Source organism: Dasypus novemcinctus, chromosome 1, assembly GCF_030445035.2.
Source record: "Dasypus novemcinctus isolate mDasNov1 chromosome 1, mDasNov1.1.hap2, whole genome shotgun sequence".
Taxonomy (NCBI): Eukaryota; Metazoa; Chordata; class Mammalia; order Cingulata; family Dasypodidae; genus Dasypus; species Dasypus novemcinctus.
Genome location: NC_080673.1, coordinates 87,362,525 through 87,385,343, shown reverse-complemented (window position 1 = coordinate 87,385,343; position 22,819 = coordinate 87,362,525). Strand labels below are relative to the sequence as shown.

The window sequence follows — 22,819 nt, the reverse complement described above, 5'->3', positions numbered from 1 at the left end:
TGCTGCAGAAGCTGTGAATGCTGCAGGAACCGGGTATTGGAGAAGCTGCATGTGCTCTAGGAGTCTCGCAGGAGTAGCATACCAAACCTCTTCTTCCTGCAGCATCCTTCCACAACTCCTAATGGCAAAACTCGACATTGTGCCAACTGGCAAAGGAGAAATATATACATGGTACAACTCCATTGTCCCAAAGTAGGCAATAAAAGGTGGATTTGGAACTGCAAAGCAATAAGTTGGTGACTGACACAAAGGGGAACTTTCTTAACCTAATAAAAGGAAGCCATTGAAAACCTTCGGCAAAACTAATGATGAAAAAATTAGAAGTATTCCTTTTAAAGTCGATTCAAGTGCCTTTATCACCACTTCTGTTCAATACTGACTTGGAAGTCTTCCTAATACAATAAGGCAGGAAAAAGAATAAAGGTATAATGATTAGAAAAGAATAAACAAAATTATCCTAATTTGTAGACAATATGATGGCCCATATAGAAAACTCCAAGAAATCCACAGATTAATTTTTAAAATTAAGAGATTCAGTAAGGTTGGTGAACATAAGATCGATATTTTAAATCAATTTTATTGAAACATATTCTTAAACTGTACAATCCACCTAATCAATCAGTGGCTTTTGGTAGAATTACAGAGCTGTGCATTCATCACTGCAATCAATATTAGAGCATTTTCATTACTTCAAAAAGAAACACCCTCTACCCCTTAGTAATCACCTCTCAATCCTTCTATCATTCCTTCACCTGCCATACATAACTGTTAATCTAATTCCATCTCTATAAATTTATTTATATTTACATTTTTTATATATGGAATCAAACAAGATATAGTACTTTGTGTCTGGTGTCTTTCACTTAGCATACTTCCTTTTTTTACCATTAATGGAAGAATATTAATATATTACTTCTCCCTATAGTCTTTAGTTTGTTTTGGTTGTATTTTTGCCCAAATATCACCCAATTATAAACATCTTACAACATTAACATATCTTTGTTCTGTTTAGAGAAAAATCTTATATATGCACTATTAACCATGCTCATTGTCCACAAAAGGGTTCGCTGTGCTATACAGTTCTGTTTTTTAGTTTTCTTTCTAGTGATATAAACAATCTTAGACTATCCCTTTCAACCACTATCACACCCATATATTAGCGCTGCTAATTATAAACACTAAAGTGTGCTTTCATCATTTCAATCTGTTTCCAAATATTTACAAACAACATTTCATCAATTCTGTACAGATTAAGCATGAGCTTTGCATTCTCTATCTTCATTCTATCTTTCCGGTGACCTATATTCTAGCTAATAACTCCAGGAGTTTGTTCATTATATTTAGTTCATAATTTCAAAATCATACATTATTTATCCTTTTGTGTCTGGCTTGTTTCACTCAACATTATGTCCCCTAGATTCATCCATGTTGTCGTATACTTCACGACTTCATTTCTTTCTATTTTTTTTTTTAAGATTTATTTTATTTATTTATTTATTTCTCTCCCCTCCCCCCCCCCCCCCACCCCGGTTGTCTGTTCTCTGTGTCTATTTGCTGTGTCATCTTTGTCTGCTTCTGTTGTTGCCAGCGGCATGGGAATCTGTGTTTCCTTTTGTTGCATCATCTTGTTGTGTCAGCTCTCCGTGTCAGCTCTCCTGGGCAGGCTGCACTTTCTTTCACGCTGGGCGGCTCTCCTTATGGGGCGCACTCCTTGCGTGTGGGGCTCCCCTACATGGGGGGACACCCCTGCGTGGCAGGGCACTCCTTGCGCGCATCAGCACTGCACGTGGGCCAGCTCCACACAGGTCAAGGAGGCCCAGGGTTTGAATCGTGGACCTCCCATGTGGTAGACGGATGCCTTAACCACTGGGCCAAGTCCACTGCCCTCATTTCTTCTTATAGCTGAATAATATTCTATCATGGGTACATTTGTTTATTCACTCAGTGGCTGATGGACAACTGGGTTGTTTCCACCTTTTGGCAATTGTGTATAATGCCGCTATGAACATTGGTGTGCAGATGTTTATGCATATTCCTGATTCACTTCTTCTGAGTATATACCTACTAGTGGTATTGCTGGATCACATGGTAAATCTATATATAACTTTCTTGGGAACTGCCAAACAGACTTCCACAGTAGCTATACCATTCTATATTCCCAGCAGTAGTTGAATAAATGTTCCTATTTCTCCACATCCTCTCCATCATTTATAGTTTCCTGTTTTGTTAATGATGGTCATTCTAGAAGCTGTGAAATGACATCTCATTGTAATTGTGATTTATATTTCCCTAATAACTAGTGATGTGGAACATATTTTCATGTGACTCTTCAGCATTTGTATTTCCTCTTTGGAAATAATGTCTTTTCAAGTTTTTTAATCAGATCATTTGTCTTTTAATCATCGAGTTGTAGGATCTCTTTATATATATATCATGGATATTAAACCCTTATTGAATATGTGATTCCCAAATATTTTCTCCCATTGAGTAGGCCGTTGTTTTACCCTCTTGACAAAGTCCTTTGAAGTGCAAAATTGTTTAATTTTGAGGAGGTCCCATTTATCTATTTTTTCTTTCATTGTTCATGCTTTGGGTGGGAAGTCTAAGAACCCACTTCCTACCACCAAATCTTGAAGATGCTTTTTTATGTTATCTTCTAGGAGTTTCTTGATCCTGGATTTTATGTTTAGGTCTTAGATCCCTTTTGAATTGATTTTGCATAGGGAGTAAAATAAGAATCCTCTTTCATTTATTTTGGATATGAGTATCCGGTTCTCCCAGCACTATTTGTTGAAGAGACTGTTCTATCCCAGTGAAGGGGACTTGGTAAGCTTGTCAAAAATCAGTTGACCATAGAGGTGAGGGTCTGTTTCTGAACCCTCAATTCAATTCCATTGATCAATGTGTCTATCTTAATGCCAATACCATTCTGTTTTTACCACTGTACCTTTGTAATATGATTTAAGATCAGGAAGTATGAGTCCTTCAACTTTGTTCTTCTTTTTTTAGTTTTTGGCTACTCAAGGCCCTTTTCCTGCCAAATAAATTTGGTAATTAACTTTTCTATTTCTGTAAAGTAGGCTTTGGAATTTTGATTGGGATTGCATTCAATTTATAAGTCAAATTGGGTAGAATTGACATCTTAACAACATTTAGTCTTCTAAACCACGGACACAGAATGTTCTTCCATTTTTTTTTTTTTTAAAGATTTATTTATTTATTTAATTCCCCCCCCTCCCCTGGTTGTCTGTTCTTGGTGTCTATTTGCTGCGTCTTGTTTCTTTGTCCGCTTCTGTTGTCGTCAGCGGCACGGGAAGTGTGGGCGGCGCCATTCCTGGGCAGGCTGCACTTTCTTTTCACGCTGGGCGGCTCTCCTCACGGGCGCACTCCTTGCGCATGGGGGCTCCCCCACGCGGGGACACCCTTGCGTGGCACGGCACTCCTTGCGCGCATCAGCACTGCGCATGGCCAGCTCCACACGGGTCGAGGAGGCCTGGGGTTTGAACCGCGGACCTCCCATATGGTAGATGGACGCCCTAACCACTGGGCCAAAGTCCGTTTCCCTGTTCTTCCATTTGTTTAGGTCTTCTCTGATTACTTTTAATGCTATTTTGTAGTTTTCCGAGTACAGGTTTTTAATATGCCTAGTTAAATTAATTCCTAGATATTTAATGCTTTTGTTGCTATTATAAGTTGACTTTTTTCTTGATTTCCTCCTCAGATTGCTCATTACTAGGGTATAGAAACACTACTGTTTTGCATGTTAATCTTATATCCTGTCACATAGCTGAACTGGTTTAGCTATGACAAAGCTATAAAGCTAATAAATGAGCTTTCACTATTTCCACATTGAATACACTGTTGGCTGTGGCTTTTCATATATGTCCTTTATTATGATGAGGAATTTTCCTTCTATTGCTGTCTTTTGAAGTGTCTTTAGAAAGAATGCTGGATTTTGTCAAATACCTTTCCTGCATCAATTAAGATGTTCATGTGGTTTTATTCCCTTGAGGTGTTAATGTAGTGTATTATGTTAATTGATTTATCATGTTTAACCACCCTTGCATACCAGGAATAAAACACACTTGATTGTGGTGTATAACTCTTTTAATATGCTGTTGGATTCAATTTGTTGTTATTTTGTTGAGAATTTTTATACCTATAGTCACTAGAGAGATTAGCCCATAGTTTTCTATTTTTTTTTTTTTTTTTGGTATCTTTATCTGGTTTTGGTATTAGGGTGGTATTGGCTTTAAAAAAAATGAGTTAAGTTATTTTTCCTCCTCTTCCACTTTTTTGGAAGAGTTTGAGCAGGATTGGTATTAATTCTTGAAATTCTTGGTAGAATTCACCTGTGAAGCCATCTGGTCCTGGGTTTTTCTTTTTTGGCAGATTTTTGGTGATGACTGATTCAATCTTTGTACTTGTGATTGGTTTGTTGAGATTTTGTCTTTTGTCTAGAGTCAGTATAAGTTATTCATGCATTTCTCAGAATTTTTCCATTTCTTCTAGATTGTCTAATTTATCAGCATACAGTTTTTCCTACTAGCCTCTTTTAATCCTTTTTAGTTCTGTGGAGTCAGTCGTAATGTCTCCTCTTTCATTCCTGATTTTATTTTATTTGCATTTTCTCTTTTTTTCTTTGTTAATCTATCTAAAGGTTTGTCAATTTTGGGGATCTTTTCAAAGAACCAGCTGTTTTTGTTGATTTCTCTATTGTTTTTTATTCTCAATTTCATTTATTTCTGCTCTCGTATTTGTTATTTCTTTCCTTCTGCTTGCTTTTGGATTAGTTTGCTGTTCTTTTTTCTAGTTTCTTCAGGTGTTCAGTTAGGTCATTGATTTTAATCCTTTCTTCCATTTTAATGTAGGTGTTTAGGGCTATAAATTTCCTTCTTAGTACTGTCTTTGCTGCAACCCATAAGCTTTGATAAGTTGTGTTCTTGTTTTCATTCATCTCCAGATATTTAATAATTTCTTGCAATTTCTTCTTTGACCCCCTGGTTGTTTAGCAGTGTTTAGCTTCTGTATATTTGTGAATTTCCCCCTTTCCTACCTATTACTGATCACCAGCTTCATTTTATTATGGTCAGAAAAGATGCTTTGTATAATTTTATCTTTATAAATTTATTGAGATGCATTTTGTGACCCAACAGGTGATCTATCCTGGAGAAAGATCCATGAACACTTGAGAAGAATGTGTATCCTGATCATTTGGGGGCAATGTTCTATGTATGTCTGTTAGATCTAGCTCATTTATTACTTTGTTCAAGTTCTTGGTTTCTTTGTTGATTCTCTGTTTAGTTTTCCTATCTATTGATGTGAGTGGCATACTGAGTCTCCAGCTATCATTGTAAAGATGTCTCTTTCTCCCTTCAGTTTTGCCAGAATTTGCCTCATGTATTTTGGGGTTCCCTAGTTAGGTGAATAGATATTTATGATTGTTATTGCTTCCTGGTGGATTGCTCCTTTATTAATATATAATGGTCTTCTTCATCTCTTATCACTGTTTTGCATTTAAAGTCTGTTTTGTGTGACACCAGTATAGCTACGCCTGCTCTTTTTTGGTTACTGTTTGTGTGAAATATCTTTCTCTAACCTTTCGCTTTTAGCTTATTTGTATCCTTGGGTCTAAAGGGAGTCTTTTGTAGACAGCATACAGATGGCTCATATTTTTATATCCATTCTGTAAACAAGTGTTTTTTGATTGGGGAGTTTAATCCATTAACATTCTATGTTATTACTTTAAATACATGACTTACTTAGAACATTTTATCATTTGGGTTTCACAGGTCATATCATAATTTTGTGTCTTTTTACCCTTTTGCTTACCATTTCTGATAACCTTGATTTCTACACTCTCCTCCAAGCCTCTGTCTCTCTCTCCTGTCTTTTCCTTTCATGCTGCTAAGTCTCTTTAGTAGATCTTGTAGAGCCAATCTCTTGTTTATGAACTCTTTCTGTTTCTGTTTATCTGTGAATATTTTAAACTCACCTTCACTTTGAAGGACATTTTTGTTGAATAAAGAATTCTTCGCTGGTAGGTTTTCTCTTTCAATATCTTAAATATATCATACCTCTGTCTTCACACCTGTGTGGTTTCTGATGACAAATCTGCACTGAATCTTATTGGAAGTCCCTTGTATGTGATGGATCATTTTTCTCTTGCTGCTTTCAGGATTCTCTATTTACCTTTGGCATTTAACATTTTGAATAGTATTTGTTTCAGAGAAGGTCTGCTCAGATTTGTTCTGTTTGGAGTACATTGCATTTCTTGGATGTGTATATTTATGTCTTTCATAAGAGTTGGGAAATTTTGGGCCATTAGTTCCTCAAATGTTCTTTCTGCTCCTTTTCCCTTCTCTCCTCCTTCTAGAACTCCCATGACAAGTATATTGGTGTGCTTCATATTATCATTCAATTCCTTGAGCAACTGCTAAATTTTTTTCCACTCTTTTCTCTATCTGTTCTTCTGTTTTTTTTTTCAATTTCAGCTGTTCTGTCTTCAAGTATGCTGATTCTTCTGGAATTTCAAATACATTGCTGTATGCCTCTAATGTATTATTCATTCATTGTGTCTTTCATTCCCAGAAGCTCTTTTATTTTTCTATTCAAGCCTTCAAATTCTTTGTGCTCACCCAGTTTCTTCTTAATGTTCTTTATCTCTTTAACCATATTTTCCTTCAGCTTCTTAAATTGATTTAAGAGATTTGTTTCAAAATCCTTTTTCAGTTGTTTCAAATCCTGTGTGTCATCAGGCATTTTGATTTGTTCCTTTGCCTTGGCCATAGGAACCTGTTTCTTAAAATGGCTTGTAATTTTTTTGGTGATGTCTAAGTGATCTGATAGTGAATTTACTTTTATAGTCAGTTTCTTTCTCTTGGCTAAGATTTTGCTTATTTATTTATTTTTGTGACTCTTTGTGTTATGGCTTTTCTTTGAGTTTTGGTTCATCTTATTCAAGGTCTTTAAAATTTCCCCTGTTTAGCTGATAAAAACAGGGTCAGGGACTCACTAATGAGATACAGGCTGGTTTCCAAGGACCTTGGGGAGTAGGATAATAGTAAAGGCACCTAAAGGCTTTTTTTTTTTTCCTGGACTGCACTTTCCTAGCTTGCCAGCAGATGGCACTCTTCAGCAGCCCTCTCTGCTCAAACCCTTGGATGGAATGTGTTCACTGAAACCACAGCCAGACAGACAGTGCAGAAGCAATGTACTTGAAAGTTCTCCCACTGGGCAGGCTATTCAGAACCAAACCTTACAGTTCAAATTTGCTGATCAGAAGCCACTCTTCTCCCTCAGCCATACCCTCTCTTTTCCCAGGGAGGAAACAAATCTCTCCCCTCTGCATAGGTGGCAACCAGTCTGGTCAGTGAAGGGTGTTTGAGAAGGCAGGCTATCTCGCCCTGTGTCTGCTCCTGGTGGGAACCATGGCATGGCCACTCCTGGCCAGGCTGAGTGTAAACCATGGGGCCCAGCAGACCATATTTGACAGCCAGAAGCTGGATCAGCTATGACACCCCTTCCCCTCTCTTGTGAAGTGGACCCTTGCAGCCCTCTCTGTAGCCTCCCGCAGGAATGGAACGACTTAAAACTGACCACTCTGAGTGGGGACTGAATGCCAGCAACAGCAGCAGCACCTCCTCTGCACCCCACTCTCTTCTGGGTGCTGCCCAGCACTCTCCTGATCTCAAAGCCCTACAACAGTTGTTATGGAGAGTTTCTGTCTGTCCTCTAGCTATTTTACTGCAAGAGAAGTGAGCCCTATAACTCTCTAATCCTCCATCTTCCAAGATCAATATTTAAAATCATCATTGTTATATATCAGTAAAACCTAGCTAGAAAATATAACTTTTGAGAAGAGAGATATAGCTTTGATTAAATTTATTCACAAAAGTGTTTCCTTCTATTTCTCCTTTTAAGCACATTAATGTGAACAAATTTTATCAGTAATTTGTAATTTCAGATACTGGTTTTTCCTTCCCTTCCCTTCCCTTCCCTTTCTCTTTGCCTCATTCCTTCCTTCCTCTCTTCCTTGTTTTCTTCCTTTCTCTTTGACAAATATATATATCTAAGCCTGCTATGTACCAAGAACTGCGTAAGGCCTCAGGGGTATTTATAAAGATGATAAAACAGTATGCTTCATGAGCTTTGAGTGGTTTAAGTGGGGGGAGGACCAAACCCATGAACAAATAACAGAAAATAGGAAAGCAATGTGGTTTAAAATATAGATAGGGAATAGAAAGAAAGAAGGAAAGAAAGGAAGGGGGAAGAGAGGAAGGAAGGGAGGGAGAAAGGGTGGGAGGGGAAGAAACACAGCAATTTTAAAAAGTCAGGAAGGGAAGGAGAGAAGTTTGGAGACTCAAAAAATTGCAAAAATATTGTTTTGTGCTGTGTGGCAGTTTGAAGCTTTTGTGGGCCCAGAAGACCGTGTTCTGAGAGCTAATCTGCTCCTGAGCATGTGAACCTATAGCTGGGGGCTTTTGATTAAATTTCTTCAGTTAAGGGCCTTTGATTAGATTGTGTGTCCCACGGTGGGTCTTCATCCTCTTACTGGAGTCCTTTATAAATGGAGGAATAAAAAGCCACAGATAAGAAAATTTAAAAAGCAGCAGAGACAGAATAACTCAGAAGCTGAGAGAGGAGCCCCAGGAGCCAGAGGCTAAAATCACCAGAACACAGAAGCTGAGGGGAAGCCACCTTAGCCAGAAGCTCCAATCACCAGAACACAGAAGCTGAGGGGAAGCCACCTTAGCCAGAAGCTCCAATCACCAGAACACAGAAGCTGAGGGGAAACCACCTTAGCCAGAAGCTCCAATCACCAGAACACAGAAGCTGAGGGGAAGCCACCTTAGCCAGAGGCTGAAATCATCAGAACACAGAAGCTGAGGGGAAGCCACCTTAGCCAGAGGCTGAAATCACCAGAACAGAGAAGCTGAGGGGAAGCCACCTTAGCCAGAAGCTCCAATCACCAGAACACAGAAGCTGAGGGGAAGCCACCTTAGCCAGAGGCTGAAATCATCAGAACACAGAAGCTGAGGGGAAGCCACCTTAGCCAGAAGCTCCAATCACCAGAACACAGAAGCTGAGGGGAAGCCACCTTAGCCAGAGGCTGAAATCACCAGAACACAGAAGCTGAGGGGAAGCCACCTTAGCCAGAAGCTCCAATCACCAGAACACAGAAGCTGAGGGGAAGCCACCTTAGCCAGAAGCTCCAATCACCAGAACACAGAAGCTGAGGGGAAGCCACCTTAGCCAGAGGCTGAAATCACCAGAACACAGAAGCTGAGGGGAAGCCACCTTAGCCAGAAGCTCCAATCACCAGAACACAGAAGCTGAGGGGAAGCCACCTTAGCCAGAGGCTGAAATCACCAGAACACAGAAGCTGAGGGGAAACCACCTTAGCCAGAAGCTGAAATCACCAGAACACAGAAGCTGAGGGGAAGCCACCTTAGCCAGAAGCTCCAATCACCAGAACACAGAAGCTGAGGGGAAGCCACCTTAGCCAGAAGCTGAAAGCCCAGAGGAGAGGGGAGAGATGCACAGCACGCCATGTGCCTGATGGCAGCTCCGGGAGAAAGCACCTCCTGGTGATGCCTCGATTTGGACACTTTTGTGGGCTCAGAACTGTAAGCTTTTACCTGAATAAATCTCCACTGTAAAAGCCAACCCATTTCTGGTATATTGCTCCCAGCAACTTTTAGCTAACTAAAACTTGCTACATATTGCTTCTTCTGTTTGAGGAGAGAATGAGACTGCAAACAAGAAAAATTACATCATACATGGCTGACAATAGGCAGCTCCCTACAGAAATATCCTGTTGTAAATATAAAGGTAGCCCACAAGCTCAAAACACTCTCTTTGCCTAGAGGAGCCCACATCTGTTGGTTCAGGTGCAAAATCCTCTTCTTTCCTTCCATTCTTCAATAAAATACTGGTCTAACTAACTAACTACATATATATATATCCTGTTGTAAATTAATCTGAAAATACTGGAAACCCTCGGAAGCAGCTTAGCACAGGTAAGATTCTGGGCTTTAATATTAGTTTGCCTTTGTTCATACCTTGTGGTCATGTTACTTAATCTCTGTATGACCCATTTCCTGATCTGTGAGAGGAAGATAGCAGTACCTATATATAATTTAGAACCAATATCTGGTACATAGTAGACACTTATTAAATAGTATCTGTTGTTATTATTATTATTATTATTATTACACCTTGAAGGCAGTGGTCTGCCCTTTGCATTACTCAATTTCTGGTTCTTAACATAGTCCCTGGAACGACTCAAGTATTTGTTGGATGAATGATCACAAACATTTATTGAGTGTCTGCTATGTGACAAGCATTGTTAGAGGTGCATGGGATATAGCAGTTAAGAAAATGAGTAAAAACCTTTTCTGTCTTAGAGTTTACATTATAGTTGCAGAGAGAGGCAATAAGCAAATAGTGACAATAAGCGCTATGGAGAAAAATAAAGCAGAAAAGGCGAAGGGAGCATGCCAGCATTTCACTTATCCTTTGCTTAATAACAAACTACCCTGAATCTTAGTCCTAAACAATAATTTACAACCCTCCCCATGCAAAATGCTCTTACAACACGCCCCCCCCCCCCAAAAGTCTTGTCTCATGAAGGCATCAGGCTCAAGGCGGAGGGATGTTATCATCTGAATCAAACCTGGGGAAAGGTAAGTCTCCTTGGGTGCTGCTTCTGGGATACAGAGACTTGTAAACTAAAAGACAAATTATCTACTTCCATCACAACCAGTATACAATGGGGAGAGAGGAACAGGATGACTTCAGTAGATGCTCTTGCTCTAAAAGGGAGGAAATGGGAAACACATAGCAGACACTCTGTCCATAGAGGTCTAAAATCTAGCCAGGCTTCAATGTCCCTAATTTTTAAAAAAATCTAGCCTGGTGTATGTCATCAAATCCTCCTCCTGAGACAGAGAGTTGTTCCTTGATCAAGGCCTACTTTTCTCTGGGAGTGGTTCTCTACAGTTCTTCAATTTGTCTTCTGAGTCATCCTTTTCCATGAGACACTTCTCTGAAAATAAGGCTGTTTGCCACTCTTAACTCATCCAACAAACCTGCCCCAGAGAGTTGGGGCCAAGAGGTTTCTTTTCACTTAGAACTATCTCTGCCCTTCTTAGTCTAAGTTGATAGACTTCTTTCCTGGCCTTTTAATGTATTAAATTAGAAAAAAGGCATACCTACAATTGTCTTTGAACTGTGAGCTGCAGATTAGGGTGCTGTGGGACAGTATTCATAAGAGTGGTAGAAGCTCTTTTATTTGGTCAGGAGCGTCTGAGGTCAGAACAAAGGGTTTTACAGCCCCATCCTTGATTTGTTTTTGACCCATATTTTACTGGCAGTGCTTTGGATTTAATTTTTGCTGCAAGGTTCAATTTCATTTGAGAATGTATTACTGGCTGGAAAGACTATCTGGGCCTTCCATAGTCTCATTAAATTCTGCTTGAAAATGTAATCCTTCCTTCTTTAGTTCATCTCTTTCTCTCTTATGGTTAAATGAAGTCCATTTTGGCACTTCAGTATTCTTCCTGGAAATCTCCTTAGCCAAAGCCACACGTTCATTAGTTACATTTTCTGTTTTCCACATTAATACAGGAAACAGTGTTGTCAGATTTTTGCCACTATGTGACGTGTGTTTTCTTTTCTCAAACCCCCAGTAACAATTCCCTCCACTGCCTTTTCAGTCTCCTCACCACCCTTCATGCCTCTACTTGAGACCTGTTCCTAAGCTAACACCATAGGTTTTACATTTTCATCATAGCAGTACTGAAGAGGGGCCAAGGTGGTTCTCGGCTGGGTTGGTTCGCTCAGCACAGCAGAACAGACACCGAACTAGGCCAGGAAGGAGAAGGAGAGTTATTGGCCAGCGGGAGACCGGAGAAGTACAATCTCAAATCAGCCTCCGTGAATGGCAGAGATTCTAACATTTTATACCACTGAGATGCTAATGGATAATTGGGGAGAAACTGGATACAGTTTCCTTCATTAATAAACACGGAGGGATTGAGCATGGGTGGGTACCAAACCAGGGTGTGTTACAAGGTTATAATCATTACAGAGATCAAGATTCTGGGATAGGAAAGCACAGAGCAGAGGCCAGTCACAAGGTTTTCCGTATGGATACCGAGCAGGAGGGTGGAGTGGTTATACACAAGGGAGAGACTAGGCTAAATCCAGCCAGATTCAGCAATATCAGATATTAACCTTTTGCTATTTTTTTGGTAGTATAAAGGCATCTATTTAGTTCTTAACCCTCAGTTACAGTTTCCATACAATGCCTCAATATTTAAGCTATACTTGTCTTTTCTAGTACTACAGTCCACCCACTCTAGGTACCCAATTTTTGTTACAAACCACCCAGTAATTTAGTGGCTTAAAACAGTAGAAATTTATTTTTTCTGGTAATTTTATAATTTGGGTGAGTCTTTTCTTTTAAGTGGTACCAGCTGGGGAGGTGGGACAAGCTTGAAAGTCCAAAATGGTCTCATGCACACAGTAGGCGTTTGGTCCTGGCTGCCAGCAGTGACCGCCACTGTGGCTGCCGGGTGAGGGCCTCAGTTCTCCTCTGCAGAGGCCTTTCCACGGGCTGCTTGGGCTTCCTCACAGCATGGGGCTGGGTTCCAAGAGGTGAAGGAAGAAGCTACAGACTCCTGAAAGAGGCCCAGACTATGAAGGTACACAGTGGTCCTTCTGCCACAGTCCACTGCCCAAAACTGGCCACAGGACCAGCCCAGATTCAAGGAGAGGAAGAATAAACTCTAGAATCCACGTCTTGATGGAGGAATGGCGAGGTTACATTGCAAAAGAACATGTGGGATGAATGTTACTGTTGTCACCTTCTTTAGAAACATCGTCTACCACAGCCAGGGTGCATGTCCGTGTGTGCAATCTGAAATGGGGTGGTTGACAGATGCCTCATGAGATGGTGATATTTGAGCAAAGACCTGAAGGGGAAGGAGGAAAGCTCTCAAGGTAGCTGGGATAAAAGCATGCCAGACTAAAATACGTGTAAGCACAGGGATGCTAATGTGGGAACATGCCTGGCAGGTTCACGGGACAAGGAGGCCACTGTGACTGAAGCAGGTGGAGTGAGAGTGAGGGAAAGAATAGTAGCGAGGTCAAAGACACCACAGGGGCAGATCATGTAGGGCTGGGAGATCATGTAGGGCTGAGAAGAAATTATGATACTACCATAAATGGTTGAGTCTCCTACTTATTAAAAAAAGAAGCTGTCCGGCCATCAGGCCCTCTTTTGTTGTGGTAACCAAAATAAGTAATTATCCCAGCCCACTCCAAGTCTGTGAATAGTTCTATTAATGGGCAGCTCTGTTCTACCTCTATGTATAACTCCAACAGAGAGGAGACACTGTTTTTTACAAAGCTTTGCCACTACTACTCATGCCCTGCTCCATATGAATGAACTATTCATTCATATACATTAATATATGTATATTAATCTAATTGCCATTTCAGCTCCTGCGCAACTGCCCACTTTACCAACTTCTGTAAACTTCATCTCTGTTTTTCAGTTTTATATATGATGTAGCTATTGACTTTAAATTTAAAAATAAAATGTTTCCGAAAGAGGCAATGGTCCCTGTTGCAGTGCGTCAGTCTTAGAGCTTGTAGTATTTAGGTGCATGTTCAGAACTAATTGTATGGCATTTGGTTGCTTTTTTACAGGGAAACTTTTGAAGGCAGAGTATATCCTGAGCAGTCTAATAAGCAACAATGGTGCAACAGGTAAGATACCTTAAATCTTCACAATCACTTTTCTCCTCAGTCCCTAGCAGAGATCTAATTTAAGAACAACTTAATGATATAATAGTTCCTATACACTAGAGAATCCCTCATCTACCTGGATCTAGCTCTGCCTCTAATGATACAGCTTTGTTCAAGCCACTCACTTCTATGTGTTTCTGTTTTCTCTAATTAAAAAAATTTAAAAAGGCTTCAGATACTTCTCTGCTTCATTATAGTGTGTGTCAACCAATGGAAAATAGTTATTAAACCTGGTAACTCTATGGCCCTCAGAAGGGCTCAGTAGTAGCCTTGAAAAGAATTGTGATTGGGAGTAAAAGGCTCTCAAATAAGAAAAGAACATTTATGGGCTTTACGTATTTAAGTGGTTTAGAAAATAAATTTGGTTCCGTACACAAAAACTTATTTTGAAATGGATTTCCTGTTAACATTTAACCATACATACAAAGAAGCAATCCCTAATAGTTAAGTAGCAAAGAATTTAGGTCTTGGAATGGATATCTTGCCTGAATTTTGGGGCTTTTAAGTCAAATTTCCTAATAAGTTGAACACAATTTCTAGTAGACATTTAAGCTCAATATGTTTGGATATAAGGTCTGAGGTCCTTGAAGTTTGTGGACATTTTCAGTGGGAAGACGGTTTGGAATACAAATACTGACCACACATTCCTACAATATACACTCTTCCCATCTTCTACACCCATCTCTCTCTCTCTCTCACATTAAATGCTAGGAAAATAATAAAGGCAGAGATTAATGAGGGTGGGTGTAATAAAGAATCTAATTCCATTTTTTATGTTTGATATTTAACCACTGACAGCTTTTCCGCTCCTCCATCACCCCCTTTTCAGCCCCTTTTCCCCCCACATCTGGGCAATCTGATAAGAAAGCCCACATATCTGCATGGCCGGGCTAGTGGGAACATTTACCCTGGCCCTAACCCCTAACCACAATGAAAACCGAACCTGTTCACTCTTCCCTTTGCACGTGAGATGGACCAGCTTGGGAGCCTGCCCTGCTCTCCCCAGAAGGCCCTCCATTTGTAGGTAATATATTTTTTCATGCACCCTTGGAGTGTGTGTGGAGCATCAGCCTCAGCATCCAACCCACTCGGAGGTGGCTGGGGTTGATCCTGCCCTCGGCGAGGCAACCACCAGGCAGTGGGGGTAACAGTGAAGGAAATGAACCTGGGGAGGACTTTCACGTAAGAGCGAAGAAGCTGAGTCCAGAAGAAGAAGTAGCTGGCTGCTCAAGGACCAGAGGAACGAGGGTCCCAGTGGAGGGACAGCAAGCACACAGGTCGTGACGCAGGAGCACAATGAAGCCGGAGTGGGCAGAGCTCAGTTGGCAGAGAGAGACTTAGAGGCCAGGCAGGCGTCCGCTCCCCAGGAGCCTTGTGGGCTACAGCAGGGAGTTTGGACTTTTCTCTAAATGTAGAGAAGAGACTAGGTCTCAGATCTACATCATGTGCACTCACGAAGCCTTCTCCCAGAAGACCTTTATTTTAGGAGACTATTTCTTTAATAACTCAAGGCCCAAAGTGCTTTCTCCACCACCCTCCCCCCCACTCTTATATTTTAGGAACCTGGCTGTACAGAAGTGAAAGTGACAAGGTCCTGGTGCAGTCGGTCTGTATACAGATCAGAGGACAAATTCTGCAAAAGCTAGGTACGGTCACGAAACCTTCACTGCTCGCAAGCTCATTGCACAGTCTGGCTACAAAATACTAATGTGGAATTTTCTTAGTGTACCTGGTTAGAATGGTCAGTTCCCACGTCTTTCACTTTCTTCATCTAAAAGAGAATGACATTTGAGATCTCAGAAGTGAATATTACTAAAATTAACGATTTTTCTAAAAAATTGTTTACACATATATTATGACAACTTACTATAGGGCTCTCAGAATTATTCCCGGCACCTGACTCTCAGTTCAGCAAGATCTTTATGTGATATCACGACCTCTTATTCAGAACCCGTGACACATTCATTCTTTGGCGAATATTCATGGACTTTTTCAAGAAAAGTTTATAGAAATCTAATTATACTTTAAAATATAAATTAAAGCGCTTGGAAATTTTAACAGAGGACTGAAATTATTATTCTTGTAAACAATGGAAATAATTCTCACTGTGCCCCTGTGAAATGGAAAAGGTGTCCGTATTAACAACCAATTTGAAAAACAGATTGTTATGCCACACTGATCCAGCCCTGAATTTTCCTAACAGGATCCAATACATCTTCTTTCTGTGTTAGTTTTCAGGGTTATTTTTTTTTAACACAAGAACATGTATTCTCGGAGTTTCTTCCTTCCTCCAACTCCCTCTCTTTTTTTCTGCCCCCCCAGGAATGTGGTATGAAGCTGCAGAATTAATATGGGCCTCAATCATTGGATATTTAACACTTCCTCAGCCAGATAAAAAGGTTGTCTAGTGTTTTTTTTTCTCCTTTGGTATGTTTATCTCCTTACAGTACAATTGAGTTTATCATTTATCAATTTCATTTGTCCTACTTTTTTTCATTTTACATGAACATAGAACCAGGTAATTCAGCAACTTCCTTCTGATTATTCTCTTTTCTCATGCACAGCTAGGCTCTGAGCATATAGTTATTATTTCTATGTGTATTTGTAACTATCTATTTACACATTAATTTTATTCACCCATTTATCTATCAATTTTGTTGTATATTTGCCCTCTACTCAATTCCATAGCAAAGTTGAGATTATCAGGTTGCTTAGATGTAAAATGCTGATCGGGGTCCTCCTTTTCCTTAGTTGAGTGGGAAAAGGCTTTCACTAATATTGTATATCTAGCATCTTCGGTCAAGGCCTTGCCAAGCATCGCTTGCTTTTCTACTTGATCTTTTCATTTTAGGTAATTCTATGGGACTATTCTCATCAGTAACTAAAGCATCAGATTATTACACTTCTCAGAGCTGTCAACAGTACTGCTACCTGCAGTCCTTCCACAACACAGATAAAATGTGGTGTAAGGGCTCTTTTGAGGCCAATTGTTCAGTGTGAACATGTTAGTGTCGATAATCCAGTGAAGCCTAACCAACAAATAGCCGCATTTACATTAGGTCCCTGTACCCCAGGAGGGGATGCTCTTTCAAGCCTTGTGGCACCTCATTTAAAAGTGTCTCCACTGCCTTAAAAATAATTAGTAATATAATAAGAGGTACATGGTTCATGTGGAGGAATAATCATTGCCATGAGATATGAGCAATAACCTAGTGTGAATTCCCAATCTGTGTTTTGTGTTTTTCTTACAGGGTATTGCCACATCCCTAGGTATACTGGCCGACATCTTTGTTTCCATGAGCAAAAAAGATTATGAAAAGTTTAAAAACAATCCACGAAATGACTTGGTAATTATCATTTGTCACAAATGTGGTACACAGTGGCATCACCTGCAAAGCTGTCAATGTCGTATCCTTGTTGGTCATTGGTTAGTCAATTGCCGTCTCTCTCCAGTCATCAGAGAGCAGAATGTCTTCCCTCCTAGAACAACGTGAACAGTCCTGGGGAAGCTGCCCGCTTCTGGGCTTCCTACTTCCACCACTTAGCACAGTAATATTAATAGCAAGCACATACTCAAAAAGTGACTGGTGAATGAATGAAGGAATATCATCAAAATGGTAAATACTTTGAATCCTACTTTTTTCCTTTCAAATTATGACAAAATTTAGTTTTCAAACTTGGGCCATCTCAAGAATGAAGTAATGACTAATAGTTTAAAAATTTTAATCATCATCTGATCAAATCACAGTGCCAGTCCCTTGTTCTAAGCTCTTATCTTTAATAATAATGGTTACTAATTGTTGGTCGGAAGTGAGAGATATCTGTTACCATCTCCAAGGCTGCCATGTCACTGCAAGGTGGGAAGCAAGGAGCATACTTTTGCCTGCCACCAGGAGCAGCAATCCTAGGGTCCCAACCCACTCCAGGGTTTGCAGCTGTCAGGCTCGTCTGCAAAAGTAGGACTCACGCAGGCACTGGATGGAAAGCATTTACTCACATACAGAAGAGGCAGAGCGAGGTCATCTGCACTAGCGGGCACCAGTCCCCGTGGCCAGCGTACCGCAATCTGTAGCCAACATAGGGAGACATTCTACAGGCACCCCTCTTGTGCTTGTGCTGCCGTAGTGGAAGGAAGCCTCGCCCTGCCCACCAGGTACAGATACATTAGCAGGGGTGGGCCAGGTGCCACAAAACACACACGTTAGCCAGGTCGACTGGAATGTGCTCAGGACAGAAGGGGAAGGGATGCACTGGCAGGCCTCCATCTGCTGGGCGATGTCTTTTGCCTCATGGGAATCTGCCCATATTTATCATTCCATCCTAGGAGCCAGGCTAGCACTGCCCCAAACACAGGGTTTATTTGTGGGTCACAGGGAAATAGCAGCAGGCTGTGCTTGGACTGTCCCTACCACACTAATATGTACATCTTTACAATTTAAACAGTGTGTGTATATATATGTATATGATCCACATAAAACCCTGTGAAGTGACTAGAGCAGAACCTATCATTCTCATCTTAGAGATAAATAAACTGAGGTCCAGAGAAACTCTGCAGTTCACACAACCAGTAACCTCTGCAGTTCGCACAACCAGTAAGAGGCAGAACTGGATGCAGATCCCAGATGTTCTTACCAATCCAGAGAATTGGTGGGACATTGCACAACACTGAGAAACCTCTGCTACGAATTCACTGGGGGTTCACTGACTTGAAAATAAGGTTTTTTTATGTTATCCTCTATATCGCTATTTTTATTAAGCACCCAAAGTGACAGCAGTAATTACACTCGACACTAATTAATATAGTATAAGAACATATACACCTTGTTGGTACTAATCTGAGTCTTACTAATTTCTTGCTTTTGCAGTCAGACCAAAAACACAGAAAAAGAGTGCTGTCCCTTGCTTACTGATGTCACCCTTGATGACTTTAAAATTGTCAACTTTCTTCCTACCCTGGACCTTTCTGACGCCTTCCCTGCTTTATTTTTCTCTGGAGTACTTATCACCTTCTCAGATAGAATGCATTTTACTTACTTTTTATTTTGACTAATTAGTCCTGCCACCAGAAAGTGAGCTCATGCAGGTTAAGTTTCTGTGTCCCTGTGTCTAGAACAGTGCCTTGCACATGGAGACACTCAATAAATATTTCTAAAATGAATTTGTGTATTTTAATCGCTGTGAAATCATGAACTAAAGGGCTCTTTGCCCAGAGCAACGCAGAAATCATCACTTACTCTGGCTATAAAATGTGCTGAGTTCGGGAACAAATAGGGCACCATCATCCTCCAAAGAAAGTCATCTCAATTATTTTGCACAGGCAGGACTTGTGAATTTTTGCGCATATTAAGCCCTTTCTGGTGTGTGCGTGTGTGTGTGTGTGTGTGTATTCCGTGATGGGGGAAGGAAGAAGCTGTCAACCCTGGGGTCTGAAGTCCACTTACACTTTCTTGCTTGGCAATCGTTTCTGAAATGCTCATGATGAGGGGCCGGGCGTCTGTCTGATCTTGAAAGAAAAGCAATGCAAGGTATTGGTGGTAGGGTGAGGTGTGCGAGTCCTGTGTGGTGTTATGTATGTTTGTTTTGTAAGTTCACAACTATTACTGTACACTTATTGTTTATGTATGTTTATGTATGAGTGATATACTTCAATAAATTTTTAGAGAGAATGAAAGAAACAGAGAGAGAGAGAAAGAAAGGAAAGCACAGGCATTTCCTAGCCTGTCTTTTGCTAAGGGATAAAAATCATCGACACTCTGCTCTGCCTCCTGTTTTGCCTCAGGGCATCCTGAGGGAGCACGACCACCACTTGCTGTCAGCCGCGGAAGCCTGCAAGCTGGCGGCTGCCTTCACTCCCTACACGCCCCTCTTCGTGCTCACCGCGGCGGTAAATACAGCACAGCCTCTTGCCTCTCCTTGGGGTGGTCTCAGGTGTAAACCAGTGGGAGAGAAAGGTCAAACCTCATAAACTAGGCTCCCAGCCCCGTTGTTAGCAATTGGGTTAAGGCTCCACGTATGAGGTTTTGCCAGAGTGGCCCCTTCCTGGTAGAAGCTCCGTCAGTTCAGCCTGAGGAGTGCAATGTTGTCTCCTCTACGGCAGTGGTTCCCAAGCCTGACTGTGCTTCAGAGTCATCCATGGAGCCTTTTCAAAATACGGCTTCCTGGTTCTATCTAGAGCCACTAAATGCAAATCTCTGGAATCAGTAGCCATAAATCTGTCATTTTGAAATACCTCCCAGGTAATTCAGTTGCACAGTCAGGTTTGGAAACCAATAGTTTTGGTTATTATTAAACATGATGGCCTGTTTAAGTATAGCATAGAGTGACATGTCCATATCCCAGGGAATAGACTGTTCGCTAAAACCACCACCAGTACAACCAAGTACAGCATCTTTAATTGTAAAGTACCAGGGCGATGGTAGGGTGGTAGTTAAAGCTAGTTTCTTCCCCATGCCAGTCAATCATACAAACCCAGTCCCTTTTCCTGATTCACCAAAATGACCTCAGGTTCTTAATTCAATGTTGGATAGTATATTTTCCTCAAAACATCCATGGCACCTGTTTATTTTCCTTTTATTTCTAATGACTCTCCTCCAGGAATGAAAAGTTTTCCTGATTCACCTCCAGATTCCAATTCAATGTCTGATTTTGTATTTTGTGTTTTCCTCAGAATATCCGGGGCACCTGTTTATTATCTTATAGTAGCTCTAACGACTGTCCTCCAGAAATGAAAAATTCATATCTGGGTGAAGCAAAGGAGGCCTTTGAGATTGGCCTCCTCACTAAGAGAGATGATAAACCAGTTACTGGAAAACAGGAACTTCATAGTTTTATCAAAGCTGCTTTCTGTCTTACTACCGTATACCAAAGACTTCTTGGGGAGACTGAGATGGTCCATACAGCAAGTCAGCTCTGTAGTGAAGCTATGGGAAAGCTGTATGCTTTCAATATTTCATCTGAGATTCAGGCCAGAGAAACTCTGTCTCAGGAAATCATGTCTCTTATCACCCAAGTGAAGGATCATTTACAAGTCCAAAGCTTCTCAAATATAGATGGCAGATCTTATGTTCCAGAAAGTTTCAAATGCTGGATGGATAAGCCCATCTTACACGGGCAAGTGGATTTCCAGAAAATCCTTGAAACCTATTCACAGCACCATACTTCAGTGTGTGAAGTATTTGAAAACACCTGTAGAAACCACAAAAATAAACAGAAAGATACAAAAACAGGAGTCTGTATCACTGCTCTAAAAACAGAAACAAAAAACATAGATACTGTGAGTACTACTGAAGACAAACAATGTTTTCAAAAAGGCATGGGAATGTCTGCCTCCCAAATGACCAAGAATGATCAGGAGAAACTCAGGAGAGAAGGAAGGAAAAAGTGGACCCATTCTGATGCATTTCGAATCTCACTGGATCAAGATATGGAGACTGAGACTGAGCCACCAGATCCCAGCAGTGGTGGGGGAGCTGTTTTGAAGAAGTCTCTGAATGACAGCCAGAGTTCCAGTTCTTGGAGCAAGTTATCAGGGTTTAGTTCTTCTACAAGCTGGGAGGAAGTGAATTATCCTCTTGATGATAAGTCAGCCAGAAGGGAGCCTAGCAAAGAATCTCTGGTGGACACTGAGTGTTCCACTGCCCTGTCTGAAGAGTTGGAGAACAATGGGGAAAGCAATGTTGTCCGGTCATTGTCTTCAGAGCTTCATGATCTCTCTCTCCAGGTTTCTAAGGATGACAATTTGGAGTCTTCTCAAAATCAACTGCACAAGCACATGCCCTTGACAGACTTCACTCCTCACAACATGATAGGCACTTTCTTGGCTTCTAGGACAGGCATCCCAGAAGCTACAAAGAAGGGACCTAGAAATATTTCCACTCACTCCAGACCCTCATGTGGCTCTGCTTCGTGGTCCTCTTCTGAGGCCTTTGAAGTAATTGATGAGTCTTCAGAAATCAAGTGCAATGCCAAAGACAGCCATAGGGAAGAGAAAGGAGAGGAAATTGATAAAAGAGGCGCAGTTCCAACATTTAGAGATCACCCTTCCTGGGTTGACCCGGAAGGAGAAACAGCAGAAAGCACAGAGGATGTGCCCTTTGAATCTCCTAGAGTCATGGGTGGTTCTCTGAGCCACGGTTCCTTGGTGGCAGGTAGCTCTGTCACTCCTCATTGGCCTGGTCAAAATCCTGACCCAGGTAAAGGTGGTGACCCAGCTGAAAAGAAGGGCATCAATGCTGACACTCATTTGGTGGATAAGGTTAGCCAGCTGCTCAACAGCACGGATGTTCACTCCACAAGTAGACATGGCTCTCTTAGGCCATGTTCTCCAAGGCAGGCACCCAGTCAAGCAGCTGAGACTCCCAGTTCATCTAGCCACAGTAACATTCCTTTCCCTGCCTTCAGTGATGACTGCACTACCACAGAGGAAAGAAAGGAACCTGGAAACCTGCTAAACTGCAGCCAGAACTCCAGCTCATCTTCGGCCTGGTGGTTTAAATCACCATTTTCCAGTGGTTCTTCTGAGGGGGAAAACCCATGGTCCTTTCTGAATTCCAGGGGAAGTTCTTTTGTTTCATTGCCAGGAAAGACGAGACAAGAGATTCTTGAGGCTCGCACCCTCGAGCCTGAGGACTTTGAAAAACTCTTGGCAGGAGTGGGGCATGATTGGCTGTTTGAGAGGCTGGAAAAAATGGGAGTTTTTAAGCCTAGTCGACTTCATCGCGCACACAGTAAGTACAACCTTTTCAGTGGGTATACTCTCAGGCAGCATCTAAATTTGGGGCATCCTGAAGACTGTTACGTAGATCACTTAGAGCCCATGAAAGACATAGATTTCTCTTACCCTTTGTTCCATACAGAGAAATGTATACTTCAGGGATACCACACACACACACTTTTTTGTGTTTTAGGCCCTAATTCCTGCAGAGAATAGAGACTTGCTCTGGCTTCCTTGTGCAATAGGGGTTTGCTATACAGACAAATGAGGCAGTGGTGGAAACAAAAA

At 41.1% G+C, this 22,819-nt stretch overlaps 1 protein-coding gene across 5 annotated transcripts in view; it reads left to right on the top strand.

Moving 5' to 3' along the window:
• ALPK1 (alpha kinase 1) overlaps positions 1–22,819 on the top strand; it is a 130,220-nt gene that overhangs the window by 96,568 nt on the left and 10,833 nt on the right. For all 5 annotated transcript variants that reach the window (XM_004480864.4, XM_023585319.3, XM_023585320.3 and 2 more), the window contains 6 exons: positions 13,720–13,779; positions 15,378–15,464; positions 16,141–16,217; positions 17,070–17,165; positions 19,598–19,702; positions 20,486–22,544. In XM_004480864.4, coding sequence (XP_004480921.2) covers positions 13,720–13,779; positions 15,378–15,464; positions 16,141–16,217; positions 17,070–17,165; positions 19,598–19,702; positions 20,486–22,544 — 2,484 coding nt within the window. The remainder of the gene's footprint in view (positions 1–13,719; positions 13,780–15,377; positions 15,465–16,140; positions 16,218–17,069; positions 17,166–19,597; positions 19,703–20,485; positions 22,545–22,819) is intronic.